Source organism: Polypterus senegalus, chromosome 9 (genome assembly GCF_016835505.1).
Source record: "Polypterus senegalus isolate Bchr_013 chromosome 9, ASM1683550v1, whole genome shotgun sequence".
Lineage (NCBI taxonomy): Eukaryota > Metazoa > Chordata > Cladistia > Polypteriformes > Polypteridae > Polypterus > Polypterus senegalus.
Genome location: NC_053162.1, coordinates 177,997,072 through 178,013,245, shown reverse-complemented (window position 1 = coordinate 178,013,245; position 16,174 = coordinate 177,997,072). Strand labels below are relative to the sequence as shown.

At 40.7% G+C, this 16,174-nt stretch overlaps 1 protein-coding gene across 2 annotated transcripts in view; it reads right to left on the bottom strand.

Moving 5' to 3' along the window:
• Nucleotides 1–16,174, bottom strand: part of phf19 (PHD finger protein 19) — a 158,763-nt gene that overhangs the window by 75,403 nt on the left and 67,186 nt on the right. For both annotated transcript variants that reach the window (XM_039764401.1, XM_039764402.1), the window contains exons 4-6: nucleotides 14,959–15,054; nucleotides 11,119–11,219; nucleotides 642–790 (exon numbers count right to left, since the gene is read on the bottom strand). In XM_039764401.1, coding sequence (XP_039620335.1) covers nucleotides 642–790; nucleotides 11,119–11,219; nucleotides 14,959–15,054 — 346 coding nt within the window. The remainder of the gene's footprint in view (nucleotides 1–641; nucleotides 791–11,118; nucleotides 11,220–14,958; nucleotides 15,055–16,174) is intronic.

Here is a 16,174-nt window from a genome sequence, read left to right as displayed (position 1 = left end):
AGTTGGAACATTTCTTTCTTTTGAATTTTCTTGCTTTATAGTCATTTCTGTGTGTGTTCAGACTAAAGTATGTTTAACTTATTTTAATAATTTATTTAAAGAGCTTCTGTAAAAAGCTAAATTTCCCCTGGGGATAAATAAAGTTCTGTCTTTCCGTCTATTTATCTATCTTTTGTCATACACGTGCAAATGGGTGGCAGTCAAAGGGTTTTATTGAGGGTAAGATGTCAGCTTGAGGGTTGATGAAGTGCACTAACCTCTTTTCTCTCTCTTCTACAGATCATCTGAAGGGAAACCCAGCTGAACCGGCATCAACTTCTGCATTCCTGTCCAGACCACACCCTCCTACTGACCTCACTTCTGCCACTCCCGTCATGGACCCGCCTCTTCCTGCACACCACCTATAAAAGCCAAGCACCTCTCTTCCCCATTCAGTTCTATTTGGACTCAGTCCTTTGTGATTACTCAGCGATTTGTTTTTCTGCATTTATCAGTTGCCAATATAAGGAGTGGATCCCCAAACCTTTTCCTCTGTGTTCTTTCCTTATTACACTATCTATCTATGATACCCTACCGTAAATAGGACTAATCTGGATTTTTTTTATCCTTAAATAACAATAAAATATTCCAAAAAGACTTACTCTCCTGGACCAGCACAATAACAATAACACTGCTGCTGATTAGTTCGGTGAAGTGAGTCCCACACCAGATCTTCAGGGTTGTAAGGCAGTACCATTTTCACTGCCTGCAGAGATTTAGCAATGGGTCCTTTTTTCAGAGCTCCTCCTTTCTGCAGGAAAACAAAAAAAGGAAAAAAATCCATGAGGGGAAAAATATTCAAATTTTTAAAACATTGAGTTCAAAATCCAACTCTATGCAAAACTTGCATGTTCCAACCACGTTCATTGGTTTTATTTAGGAGTGCTCCAGGTTTTCTTTTCATTTCCAAATGATGTTGCAGTAACTGGTGACTCTAAATTTCTCACTGTGAATTGCTGTGGATGAATAACTGAGTGAGTGAGCGTGTCCTGTGATGGACTTCTAAGCCTAAACTGAAATATGGAAGATCACAAAATTCATAGATCAATTTTAAAGGCAGACATACTCTTCATATCTGATAATACTGTATATTGTTCATACTGCATGAAAAAATATGGTCAAAGTTTGTCCCAAAAATCTACCAGATTTCCAATAGAACAAGGATGAGAACATTTTCCCTTCCACTTAGGTGCTGAGACAGATTCTACTTCAAGGTGCATTTGGAAGGTTTCTGGTTCAAATCCTATTAGTGCCAGAAGGGATTCTACTCTGCTGGCTATAAAAGAGTGTCCTGGATAAAAACCAAGAATCAGGCCTTTAATGATCTCCTGGGCATGGTCATCAGCAGTGTGTCTGTCTGTTTAGAGGGTGTTGACTGCGTTGAGATGTTTACTTACCTCGGCATTGACATTCATGTGACTCTGGTGACTCTTCCTATGAAGTCAGTAGACAGATTGGGAGAGCATGGGGGAGGTTCATGAGGTTGCTGAAAAGGGGTGTGTGGTGCTCCCGATATCTCTGCAAAAGGATGAAGGTCCAAGTCTTTAGAGTCCTGGTGCTTCCTGTCTTGTTACATGGATGCAAGACATGGATGCTATCCAGTGACCTGAGACAAAGACTGGACTCCTTTGGTACTGTGTCTCTTCGAAAAATCCTTGGCTACCATTGGTTGGATTTTGCATCGACTGAGCGGTTGCTCATGGAGTCCCGAATAAGGCACATTATCTGCATTGTGAGGGAGTGCCAGTTACAGCACTACAGCTATGTGGTGCGATTTCCCGAGAGTGATCCAGCTCACCAGATCCTAATTCTTGAGAACCTAAATGGCTGGACCAGGCCAAGGGGACCCACGTACCACCAGGCTGAAGCAGACAGATGGTCATTTCTGGAGGGTGGGACTGGACTGCATGTCTTCCTGGGGGGGGGTTGCCAACCAGGATCCCAAACTGTTTTGTCGTGTGGTGGGTGCAGCAATGTGCTGCACCAGTGCATGCTCTCCAACCTGACCTGACCTGCTATAAAAAAAAAGTCTTTTCCATACATCAGCAAGTGCTCTGGACATTTCCCCAGGCTATAAGCGGTCTGTGATATACCGATGAGGAAACCCCACCGAACTTGCTTTGCCTCAAGTTCAGCGAAATTATTGCGAGGAGGAACTAAACTTGTTTTGAGTGAATTATAATGATGCAATTGTCTTTTAAACATCCCAGAGGGCTAAGGAAAAGCATGCCTTCAATTCTGGACTGATTATTTTGGCAAAAATATGTGATCTGTGCTGTGAGGCAGCAGTGCTAACCACTGCATCACAGTGCCTCAAAGAGCAAAAGATGCAGGAGGAACAAATTCCACAAGTAAAAAAACAGGAAACGGGCACAAACTAGCAATATGTAAAAAAAAAAAAAAAAAAATAATAAAGATTACACATTAGCATATATACACTTTCATACACTGTATATACAGGTATACTGCGTGTGGGATTGGCTAATTCCATTATTTGAAGTCACTGCCCCAGGGAACGTCTTTTGTTTCTTTTTGGTCCCATGTATCTGTGCTAATGTTTCACACTTTTTTCTTCCATCAAGAGTAAAGAAATGCATTGTTATATAATAATAAATCTTTTGCTTTTATTATTTCATAGTGTGTCCTGTGTTTTCAGATGAGGATGGGGAGGAAGGAGAGGGCACCTTTAAGGCTTGTTTTAAGATTATTGCTGAGCACATGGCTAATTCACATGCATAATTAACCGTGTGGTGCTGTGCTGCCAGCAGCAATATTCAGTATATTACTAAGCAGTACTAGTAATACTATAAGCTTTTCATGTATTTTTTTACATGCAAGTGGAATGGAAATATGGCATTGTTTCTCCAACATTTTGTGGATTTGGGACACATTCATTTTTTATTTTTATTTTTTTAATTTTACTGATAATCCACATGCGGCAATCAAAGTGCCAGGTTTGATATGAGTGCGAGTGGCTGAAACAAGTGCGGTTTAGAGATGGAGGAAAAATATCATGCAGTACTGTTCAGTGGATGGGGTGGGAGGAAGTCATTTCAGCGCATCCCAGCAGCTGAAACGTAATTTTATTCCTTGCATGCTTGTGACACAGCGATGGCCATTTCAGCAACAAGTCACATTGGCCTTGCAAAGCATCATGGGGAGCTTGGAAAAAATATTTTTGCCAAAGCCGCCTGCACAAGAAATTTCCATGAATATTTCGGCAAACAAGGTCACCAGTGAACACGGCATATTTGCAGCGAAGTTTTGTTAAAATTTGCCAATCAATACTACTGTTGTATGTAATCACTCATTGCACCAACATATACTCACTGTCTCGTTCAGAGGTGTCTAACGCGGTCCTGGAGGGCCGCAGTGGCTGCAGGTTTTCTTTCTAACCCTTTTCCTAATCAGTAACCAGTTGTCACCGCTAATTAACTTCTTTTCCCTTCATTTTAATAGCCCTGTTTTTAAGGATTCAGTCATTTAAATGTATTTATTTCTTCATTAAATGACAGCCAAACAGAAGTTAGATGTGAAATGAGCCAACTGATGACCAGCTAAACTGGGATTTCAAATATCAACCAATTTCACTCCAACCAATCCCATAATGAGAGGCTGATTCTTGCTATCAATTAAACCCGTTATTTAACTATGTGGCTTGTTGCTGCTCTCATTCTGCCACAGCAGACATTTACAAAACTGTTGATTTTCTGTTTTTTCTAAGAGCACTGTCAAAGTGTTTTGGTGACCTAAGAGATCAGCCTAACCGAGACCTTCACCTTTCTTTATTTTCAGATATTGTGTGATGTGCACAGGTGAGCTGGTCAGGTGGCGGCTCATTTTGTGTCTCATTATTGTTGGATGCTAACTAAGGAAAAAGAGGCAACTAAGAAGTCTGAGTCAAGTTAATTAAAACTAAGGCAAAAAAAGTTAATTAGCAGCAAAAACTGAAGAATGAAGAAGATGATTAGAATGAAAACCTGCAGCCACTGAGGCCCTCCAGGACCGCAGTTAGACACCCGTGGTCTAGTTTATTAGGTACTGGGTAAGAAACTTGTTTACCCCTAGGACAGTCTGAATTCTTTGAGGCCTGGACTTGACTAGACGCTTGCAACATTCCTTAGGAATGCTGGTCCATGTTAAACTGATAGCATTACAGTTCCTTCAGGTTTTTCATGTTGGGAACCTCCTGTTCCACCCTGGTCTCAAAAGTGTTCTTTTGAATTGATATTTGGGGATGGTTGAGCCACTGAAGTAAGACGCAATCAGTGTCATATTTGTGGAAACATATTGAGATAATAAGTGCTGTGTGATCAGGGTCATTGGCTCAAATGAAAAGAGTAGACTGTTGTCTCAGATGGGATGCACATGGTCACAAAGAATGCTAAGGTATGTCATGGCATTTAGATGACACTGACTTAGTATTGAGGCCTAATGTATACCAAACAAACATTCATACGTCATCACACTGCCACCATCATCCTTTACTGAGAGGCTGCATTGATCTGTGGATTCATGTTACCTATAGTAAAGTTTGACCTACTATCACGGATGAAACAGATTTATAACACTAGGTGACATTTTAATATTCATTTTTAATAATCAAGTACCAATTACAGCCACATCTTCTTGTTCTTAGCTGACGGACGTGAAACCTGGTGTAGCCTTCAGATACTACAGCCCATCTGCCTTAAGGTTCATTCAGAGGTGCCCTTATGTGCAACACAATTGTAAACAGCTGTTATTTGAGGATTTGAACAAGTCTAGCCATTTTTCTCTGGCCTCTCTCATTAAAAAGGTGCTTTTGCTCACAGATGCATTTTGGTTTGACAACATTCTTTGTAAACTCTAAAGACTGTAGTGCATTAAAATCCCAGGTGGGCAACTGGAATAACTGCATCTGGCAACAAAAAATCAAACAGTCAGTCCCGCTTAGCTATTCTGATATTTGGTCGAGAAACACCTAAGCCCCTTAACCTTGTATGCACGCTCTATACTGTATATTGGGTTACAGACACTTGATTGGCTATTTGCAGGAGCAGGCAGTTTGTTTTCGCATCATAGAACCTAATAAAGTGAGATGCGTCCAGCTGCAGACCTCTGCAGCTCCACGATTCAGTGGATGTGCTGAACAGCCAATTGGATTGCATGTTTTTGTTACCTGGTTTACTTGACTTGAGTCAGATAACCATCCCCCAAATCCTAATGTAACCAGGTGTTAACACTGACATAATACAAGGGACGTTCAAAAGGTGGGAGGAGTAATAATTGGGGATTAAAAAGTAGGCATAACGCTGGGAAAATTGCATTGCAAATGAAGGTGACTACGCAGAAAAGTGATGGAATTTGTTTTTGAAATTCTTAATAAATAGAGTTAAAAACAAGTGTGGAAACTTTTTGAACGTCCCTCGTACAGTATAAAGCGACAACCTCCTCAATGGAGTGAAGCTCTGGAGGTCCGCAGCTAGAGTTTATTGAATAAAGTGGACACCGAGTGTAGTGTATAAGGCCTTTTGTGAAGAATTTCAAGGGTGTGTGCCCCACTAACAAAACTTACATGAGCCCTTTGTTTTACTGAGTGCACATAAAAAAACTAAACAAACAAACCCGACAATCTTTTTTTTAGAAAAAGGTACATTGTCAGGGGCAGCAGGTCAATAGCTAGGTGTTAAAAATTCAATGTAAGAATATATAGGACCACTACATGTTTAACTGCTTATTGATCAACTGTCCCATAGGCAAAAAGTTGTGCCACTTCAGTTCTGTCTAAGTTTTTGTGCTAACAAAAGCTCCATCAGTAACATCTTATACCATCTGCTGTGATTTCATCCTGAAGGCAGTATATCATAGCAGCTGTCAGGCCACTTCTAAATTATCCCAGAAACCATAAAAACGTTGCACAGACAGACTCTGATAAGTGCTACAATCTTGTTGCACCAACCTGTCTTCACGCATGGCTGGCTTTACATAATTGGTTGAGAAGCGAAAGAACTGGGCAGCATTCAGTATGTTTGACTAAACCTATTTTAAAGAAAGAATGCACACTGTTTAAAAATTTAATATTTAAACATATATCAGAGTACTCTCCAAAACAAAATGCATATTTACATAAACACAATTCGATGTGAGTTTCATCTGCATGCCACTTTCTATCACACAGCAGTGCAAGCAAGCACTATTACAAAAAATTTCTATTACTATGACTATTACTATGGTACTACGACTTGCCTGAAGAAGGGGCCTGAATTGCCAAGAAAGCTTCATATAGTAATCCGTTTAGTTAGTCAATAAAAGGTGCCATTTTGCTTCACTTCTCACTGCATCTAATTACACTTGAAATTTAATGGCACAGTGGTTACTGCTGTTGTTTAACAGATCCACCATCCTGGATTTAAATCATGATTCATTTCATGTTTGTACTCCCTGTGTTTGTGTGGACATTACTCTGGGCTATGCAGGTTTTCTTTCTCATGTCCCCAGAGATGTAGATGTTAGCCTAACTGGTGACTCTAAAACGGGCCTGCGAGAGCAAAGCCTGGTTTTACACTTACATGTGAACCCTGCACACAGACTGCAGCACAGTTGTGTCCCATTTGATTGCCGCATTAGTCAGTAAGTGACATTGTTTGGTTAGCATCGCGTAGATAAAAATGTCACAGCAGAGAATGTGAGGCTATGCTGACAGAAGAATTGTGCCTCCTTTTGTTGACTTAAGAGGAAGAAAAGAAGAAGATGGAGCATTAGACCTGTTGATCAAAAGCAGTGAAGGAAAGGTGAGTGTAATATTCGTGTGAGTGGGGGTCCTACATGATGAACAATTCATTTCAAATGTTCTGTATGTCCTCCTTGTGTTTTGATGACTTGTTGCATCATATTCAGTTCATTATTGTGGCAGCCAAGTAACCAGCCTCTCCTTAAAATTCACCATTTTGGATACACAGTGCCACGTTCTCTTTGCCAAGAACTTAGAAGACACTGTGCACTCTTGCATGTCTCCAAATCTGATGTCATTTTCACCATACTGTACTGCCATTGTGTCCAGCACTGTCACATCAAGTATAAACCAGCTATGAGCATGGCCCGCTATTGCTTTGAAGCTGAGGTTGCCACCTTTGCTCCTGCTTGATGTGTGTATCCCTTACAAAAGTGTTGCATCTGGTACGTCCCAGCAGGAGCACAGCTCATGAAGTGGCTCTTGGCCTTTGCTAAGGTATTCCGAATTACAGCTCTTTCAGGGAAAGCACACAGGAGCAATTATAGGCCCTTGGCATCTGTAGGGGTATTCTGAAGAAGTATTCTGTAACCAAGAAAGGGCAGTGACAGGCCCTTGGCTGCCATTATGTTTGAGCGAATGTAACATAGGTAAGCTGTGTGTACTGGTAAATCAAGGCTATAAACGTGGAAATTTCCAGTATGAACTTGTCCGCCTATATAAAAGAACCTTAGAGGTTAAAGTGCCTTTTGTGAACACTTTTACACCGCAAAATAGATGTGTTTAATAACTTTGTGTTATCTATTACTGTAAATGCAATTACAATAGGCAGTACAGTCTAGGGCAGGGGTCCTCAATCCTCAATGCAGTGGCTGCAGGTTTTCCTTCCAAATGGTTTCCTAATTAGAACTCAGACCAGACAAAGGAAATCCTGCCTGAGTCTAAGGATGTCCTTCCAGTTCTGACATCACTTCCTCCAGTGCACCTATATAAACCCCAGTTTCATTTTGTTACTCAGTTCGGTTTTGGATTCCAGTCTATAAAGATGTTTTTTGCTTAAACTGCTTGTTTCAAGTAAATGGGTGGCTACCCCAAAACTTTTTCCTGTTTTCTTGTTCTCTTTATCTCTACATTGTATATTCATTCTTTGTTGTATGTTTAAAACTACATTAGTTCATCCTTTGAAACTAGAGAAATTGCAAAGCATGGATTGGACCAGCAGTTCTCAACCTTTCTAGTGCCGCGACCCTTTAATACAATTTCCCATGCTGTGGCGACCCCAAACATAAAATTTTTTTCGATGCTACTTCATAACTGTAATTTTGCTACTATTATGAATCGTAATGTAAATATCTGATATGCAGGAAGTATTTTCATTGTTACAAATTGAACATAATTAAAGCATAGTGATTAATATCAAAAACAATATGTAATTATATATTGTGAAATATTTATTTCTAATTACAAATAAATAAAATTTTGTCCTTATGACTTACGTTTATTTGCTTTTCTTCATTTTGTATTGAACTTCATTCACGTTGTATACTTATGTGAAAATGTAAAAAGCATGGCGTAGCATGGGTAACAGTCTTAATATAACAACAGTAAACTACTATTGCTACAAAATTGTTGCAACAGTACACATAAAAAGCCAACATCAGTGCGAATGTTGAGGCTGCTTCTTTCTCACCAGATCAGAAATTCTCGGGGCAGTCTTTGCAAGAGCACAACGAAGATCATCTTCTGCAACAAGTCTACTTCTGTATTTAGACTTGATAACCAACAAGCTGGAAAACCCTGTTTCGTAAAGATATGTTGTTGGAAATGGAAGAAGAAGTGCGTAGATAGCCCCGCAACGGTGTGACGTGTAAACAGTTAAAAATAATAAAGTTAAGACAATTAAAACGTTTGAAATTATTCTGATTCAATTACCTGCAACATCTATCCTCGAATGACAATTATAGTAAAAAACTAGTAACTACCAATGGAAAAAATATGTACGATAAGTTTTACACATTAGAATAGACAAAACCCATATTTCCAATGTTCTTAGGTGACCGCTGGCAAATCGTCATTCGACCCCTGACGGGGTCGCGACCCACAGCTTGAGAACTGCTGGATTAGACCCTTGTTCCTGAGCTGTTTCACTGGTGAGTCAAGGGCTACACAACGACATAAGTGGAGGCTGCGTGCCTTCTCTCTGCAATTTTCAATTCTGAGGAGACACCATTTCTGCTGCCTGGCCATATGCAGATGGCATGCTGGACCACTTTGGACTATACCATAACAAGGAGCCACCAGGTAGTCTAATCAAGATGAACTGATAATTACTTAGACTGTATTAATATTATTTTGCCAATACTCATGTTTATACTTTGTTTATTATTTTGGACATATTCTCTATAATACAGTAATACCATACCATATTTATTTGTTGAGCTTAAAAACACAGCATTACAACTGACCGAAGCGCTGTACAGTTACAACAAGCAGGACTAAAAGCAAAATATTAAAAACAAACATTAAGAGAGAATTAAAACAGAGATACTAAAAACAGGTCAGGGGACCAAATAAAATAGAGAAAATAGCAAAAGGCAAGAGGAAAATGAAACAGGTTAAGAATTAAAAGCCAATGTGAAGAAGTGCGTTTTTAGGCGAGATTTGAATGTGGCGACTGAAGCGGCTTGCCTAACCACTAAGGGCAGGGAGTTCCAGAGCCTGGGTGCACAGACGGAGAAAGCCCTTTCACCACGAGCTTTGGGAACGGTTAGGAGCAGCTGATCTGCGGATCTAAGAACACGAGTGTGATTGTGACAATGGAGCAAGACCCTCAAATAGGCGGAGGCTAGACCGTTTAATGCCTTATAGGTGAGGAGGAGAATCTTAAAATCGATTTTGAATCTAACCGGCAGCCAGTGTAGGGTTTTCAAAATCGGTGAAATGTGTTGGATTCTGCTACTGCCAGTTAGAAGCCTTGCAGCCGCATTTTGAGCCAGTTGGAGTCTAGAAAGAGCGGCTTTACTGATACCAAAAAGGCAGGAATTAGAGTAGTCAAGCCGGGACGTAATGAATGCATGGATTACTGATTCCAGGAGGTGGTTAGACAGAATAGGCTTGAGTTTGGCGATTCGCCTTAGATGGAAAAAGCAGGATTTTACTGTGCTGTTGACTTGAGCATCCATTTTCAGGAACGTATCCATTTTGATTCCAAGATTGGAGACAGACGAAGTTACTGGAATGGGAAGAGAAACAAGGCCAAGGGGTGGAGCCTGTTTGCAGTCGGGACTAAAAACAATGACCTTGGTTTTTGAATCGTTCAGGTTTACAGCCAGCCAGTCCTTAATGTCAGATAGACAGTCGAGGAGAGGTTTGGTGGAGTCAGTTGGCTTGAGGGAGAAATAAATTTGGCAGTCGTCAGCATATAGGTGATATGAAATTGCATGTTTTCTAAAAATTGCACCTAAAGGCAGGATGTAGATTGAAAAAAGTAGTGGCCCTAAAATGGAACCCTGGGGGACCCCACATGGGAGTGGGACTGATTCAGATGAAAAATCGTCTAGCATGACTCTGAGAGTCCTGTTGCAGAAATATGACCTGAACTAGTCGAGGGCTAAGCCAGATACACCAGCCCAGGATTCGAGTTGGGAGATCATGATGTCGTGGTCGATTGTGTCGAAAGCAGCAGATAAGTCGAGAAGAACCATAACCAAGTGGAGTCCTGAGTCCAATGCCAAAAGGACGTCATTTAGGACACGTAAATGCGCGGTTTCTGTGCTGTGTTGGGGCCTAAAGCCTGACTGAAAAAGATCCATTACCTGATGGTCCTGTAGGTGATGAGTTAATTGCTCATAAACTACTTTTTCTAGTATTTTTGACAAGAAAGGTAGTTTGGAGATTGGACGAAGATTGGAAAGAACGGCAGGGTCAAGATCAGGTTTTTTCACAATTGGATGTGTAACTTTCTTTTCTGCCTGTTCTGATACTCTGTCTTGCCACCTGAGACCATAGATATAAAAGGTAGTCTAACCTATGAGGTCTATAGAAGGGATTTGGGATTTTATTCAGGTGTACATAATAAAGAGTAAAAAGGGGAGAACAGGGTGACCCCCAAGACCCTAGCACAACAAAACAACTGCTTCACAGGCTCTCTGCGACAACAGAAAATTCATTCTAGATGTTTAGCAGGTGGAACCAGAGTAGGAGATCTGCTCAAAGCTATACCCCTCCTAATTCAACGGCTTCTGATATCTCATCCAATTCACAAAGGAATGGAATCATGTTGTAAGAAAGAAGACTGAAATGTCAAATGTGCTACAGTGTGTAACACTTCATCCAATTTGCTTTTCTTTTCTTTTTCGTTATCTTACCCTTACTGCTAATGCGAAAATGCATCTTCTACAAAACCAAGGCGTGGCGCTTGTGTCCAGAGGGCTTTCCACTGGTGGTAAGTGACATTGCTGGTGGTAACCTGCGAACACAGAAAACACAAACAAAGTTATAAGAAAAAGAAAGCAGGAAAATTGTGAATTCTTTCTGTGTTGCATGAATTCCCAAGTGTAAAGGGTGGCAGGTGGGGGGATGCAGAGTTGTCTGCAGCTGGCTACATTCACTCGGGGAGTTTCGCTGAGCCTTATTGAAATTAATTGCAACCGTCAAAAAAGTCATCAGGGCCCATTTTTCTATATTTAACATCAACCCTTCCTGCTTAAGAGTACAGAGAAGCCATCTGACAAACTGCCAAGCACCCGCCCAGCATAAGTACTCAATGCTAATACATACAGCATCCAAACCTCTCCGGCTCTGAGCCACCATTCCGATTATTAACTGTAATTACTTGTATACTGTATTCCTCATGCCTCTACAGGATAATTGGGAGTTTTTGAGAAAGGATAACTTTTCGTCAATAAGCAGCTACTTTATGTAAAAAAAAAAAAAAAAGATTGTGACAAATTCGACAGTGCAACACAAAATAAAAATGTGAAGCTCTGTCACATGTCTGTTCCATAATACATAGTAAATGTAACTGAATTTTGCCGCATTGCCTTTTTTCATGCCACTATTACAAAAACGGAAGTGATATTTGGGTATAAATATGCCGAAAGTAGGCTTGGTGGGATAAAGACATTTTTGGGGGAGATGGCAATGATGGGTATGAGAAGGCACAAAAGGTGACTTTTTGGTAACTTATTTCTCTATTTTTGTGAAGCAGAGAATAAGTTAAGGGAAAATGGACTGGAAAATGGTCCTGGATGCTGATATTAATGGTGCCACTGCCACTTTAGAATCTATCCTTGGTGGGCTTCTCTGCTGAAGATTTTGAAAGCTAAGTGGGAGTATGAATTAATGACAATTTCAATAATGGAATAAAGAAATGCTAATGTCACTATTACTTTTCCAAGAGACATTTGTACCAGGGAACCAAGCTGTGGGGGAGTAAAGACCCACTTGACAATTTTGGACATAAAATAGATATATCTTAAGCATTACTAGTCAGCTCCGGGACCAAACGTTTTCATTGCCCTTCGGCATTCCTTCAGTTCCCCAACTGTATTTTCCCTGTTAGTTGTATTTCTCTGTCATCCTTTGTTAGCTAACACTGTTGCCTGTGTTCTGTATCTTATTATTGAATATTTGGCAGATGTTTTTATCCATAGTCATTGCTTCCAATAGACAGACTGGGAAATGATGTGTGAGTCACACAGTGACGAGATTGAGGGACTCGGTCACTGCATCACAGACTATATTAATCTGTGTCTACACTGTTGTACCCTCAAAAACAGTGCAAAGCTTTCCAAGCAACAAGCCCTGGATTACTAAAGAGCTAAAAAATCTCATGAATGAGAAGAAGAAAGCATTCAAATCTGGTGACAAAAGAGGCTCTAAAGGGAGTACAGGGAGTGCTGAAGACAAAGATAAGTGAAGGGAAGGAAGCTTGCTGAGCTGAAATAGAAAACAAACTCACTCAAATAAAAAAATAAAAGATGTCTGAAATGTACTGGACATAACTACTAGTGTCAAGCCACCCGAGGCTCGGGTGCAACAACAGAATATCAACAGAGGTTTTAATATATTTCCCTTTTTCCACCAACATCTTCTTCCAAAGACCACTTCCCTTCACATCATCCCTAATGTATCGACACCTCCTACTGCTTCAACTAGTGACAAGTCCACTCCTGAACATCATTATGGTCTGTCCATAACTGATGGACAACTGAGGAGGCTACACACAGGAAAAGCTATAGGATCAGATGGAGCCAGTCCAAGAGTTCTTAAGGCCAGTGCTGACCAAATAACAAGCAAGTTACTTAGGGGAGCTGCAAAAACAGCTGCTGCTGTGGAAAATGTATTGCATTTTCACCATTTCCCAAGAAGGGAGGCGCCTCTTCACCTAATGTCATCAGGCCAGTCGTCATTGTGTCACAAATCATGATGATCTTTGAGAGGCTGGTCCTGGACTTTATGAGTCCCCTTATGAAAGACCACTTGGACTGACTGCAATGTTTTGATTGAACAACGACTGGAGTAGATGATGTAATTATCTATCTGCTTCACAAGGCTTATTCCCATTTGTATAACACTGTGACAATTATGTTTTGTGATTTCTCCAGTGCCTTTAATAGCATCCAGCCATGCCTGTTAAGGGGTAAACTCAGAGAGGAAGAGTACAAGATAACAGTAGAATGCTCCACATGGCACAAGGTCATCAATGAAGTCCCTCAGGGATCTGTCCTTGGGCCATCGTTACTTTTCTATTTTATATTGACATTGATTCTGCTGTATTTGTAAAATTATGAAATTTGCAGGTGACATTAAAATTGGAGGGATGGCAGACACTGAGGTGGCAGCAAAAAGAATTCAAAAAGACCTGGACAACCTTCAGAACTGGGTGAACACCTGGAACATGCAGTTTAATGTGGAAAAGTGCAAAGTGCTACATGTGGGCAGAAGGAACATCAGTTTGTCACTCACATGCACATGGGAGGCAGCCAGAGGGCTTAAATAGTAGTAGTACCGGGGGGTAGGCGAGCTCTCCGCCCTCTTCACTCTATCCTTGGGAAATCCCAGTAGTAGCTGGCACTATTGATGATGTCACTTTTGGTACCGGTGCCATTGATGACGCCATTTCCAGTCCTTGGAGAAGTCACTTTCGGTACCAGCGCTCCTATGCCACTGTCACAAAAGCAGACCAATATTCTCGTGGCTGCCGGCAGGAATGTACAGCAGAGCAGCTGCTAGCAGCTGGTTTTGTCTTCATGCAGGCGCTGGCCGACAAAGCTAAAGGTGAATCTGGCGAGAAGCGAATGCACAAAACAAAATACTCCATGGATAACGTTTTGCATATTACAGCTAAATCCGAGGGACTTATCAGACTTTGATTTTGAAAAAAGTGATCTGGAGATCAAAAATAAAAGTGATGTCTCAGCATCAGCTGACTGGTGCCCAGCTGATCTTATTGCTGAACGTGTTCATGTATCGGCCAGTAGCTGCGTGAAGACACTCTTGTCGACATCCACCTCAAAAGCGTCAAAACTGAAGGCAGAAAAGGCTTCTTTATGCAAAGAATAATGGGACTCTGGAGCAAAATACCAAGATATGGAGTTGAAGCAGAAACCTTGACAACCTTTAAGTAAAGTCTGGATGAGATATTGGGACAGATTAGCTTTTAGCTAAACAAACAGGCTTTATGGATCGAACGCTCTCCTCTCGTTTGTCAAATTTCTTATGTTCTTATAAGCAAATGAATGAGCCAGTCCATTATACGAGACTATTGTGTATTAGAAAAAGATAACTGACAGCCTTCATGACCAATATGTGTGGGTGTAGCTACTCTCTAGTGTGCAATGAGATAATATTCATGGGCCAGGCTCCCACATACCTTTTACTGCAGCCACCGAAGCTCTCACTTCAGTGGAATAGTTCTGAGATAAAAAAACAACCCAAAGATCTCCTCTTGATGAAGTGAACAAATGTGCAGAGACACAGCTTTTCAAAACTGCAACTGCAGGAAGTCTTTATTGAAACATTATGGAGTGTTCATCTGGATCCCCTAATCCACCTGCTGTCATATTTGTGAGAGGCTGCACAGGCGTGCAGAGAGTTCAAATTACAAATGCACTACAGCTCTAACCCAGATCCCTTTAAACACACTCCACCCTCTCTGCTGCCGCCGTCACCACCACCACCAAACAGCTGGGTCAGATCCTTACCGAGTCCACACTTCCCACAAATAAGAATTTCATTTTGTGATGTCAGCGTCGTCCCAGAGCACACAGTGCATTTTGGCTCCTCCCCAGGAACGCCAGCTGTGAAAATGAAATAAGAGATAAAAATCAAAGGCATCAGATCTCTGGTTAGTCAGAGCCTGAAAAATGAGCACTAGCAGGAGCAGTCAAAGAAGTCCAGTCAGAGCGAAACTCGCCCTACTTTGAAAATTCAAGATCAGTCAAAGCAAAATCTGCCTAAAATAGGCAGCCATGCATGCAACTTACGATGATGGTGACATTCTAGCTTAAGTCTACATAAACATACATGTCATACTATAATCACAAAATTCAACGAAATTCAAGTGTAATGATTATCTTTAAATAGGAATCTTTGCCCACAATTCCTATTTACCTTGTGTATGCAAATTACGTAACGTAACTATCCAATCAATGCACGGCAGGCGGACTGTGGAGAGTCGCTTTTGCACGACAGGACCACGAATCTTGTAGATGGTGGTGAACAGCAGGGAATGAAGGAAGGATATTTGCCAAGTTTTAATGTGAGGTCATTAGGAGATGATTATTGTTGGAATTAAATCAGCCTTTAGCGATGCGTTCAAGGGTGTGCAGTTCCATTTCCTTTTTCATCATTTACATTAATTTTGCCATTGTCTGCGTCTTCTACGCTACAGTTTGAGTGTAATCATTATCATTATTGGGTTTCACTAGTATGTGAAGATATAGAAAAAACAATATAATCGAACCATCGTGTTGAGTTCAAGTGGTAGTAGGTCTGCATTGTTAAAAAAAGAAAAAAAAAATGTCAGCTACCCCCCCACCCTAATTGCAGCACCCTAGAAAATGCTCCTGCGACCCTGAACACATGCAGAACAGGATGAGTGTGATGGACTAATGTTCAGTACGTCCAACCCAACACAGCAAGTCAACTCACGCCAGCTTCATAAAAGATAAAAATCAAACAAAGAATGGCAGCTCTAATTATACAGGACCAAAGTCCAAAATGTCACAGCGATATTCAAACCTGTGATCTCTAACCGGTAACATGAAGGCAGGGAACAACAGCTATGAAATATAAATATGAAAAATGAACATGGAATGAAATGAACATGTACAAATGGTTATAAATATTAAATACAATAATGAAATATGAGTACAGAAACTGTCCTGGGTACAAAGATATTGAAAAAGAGAATAATAC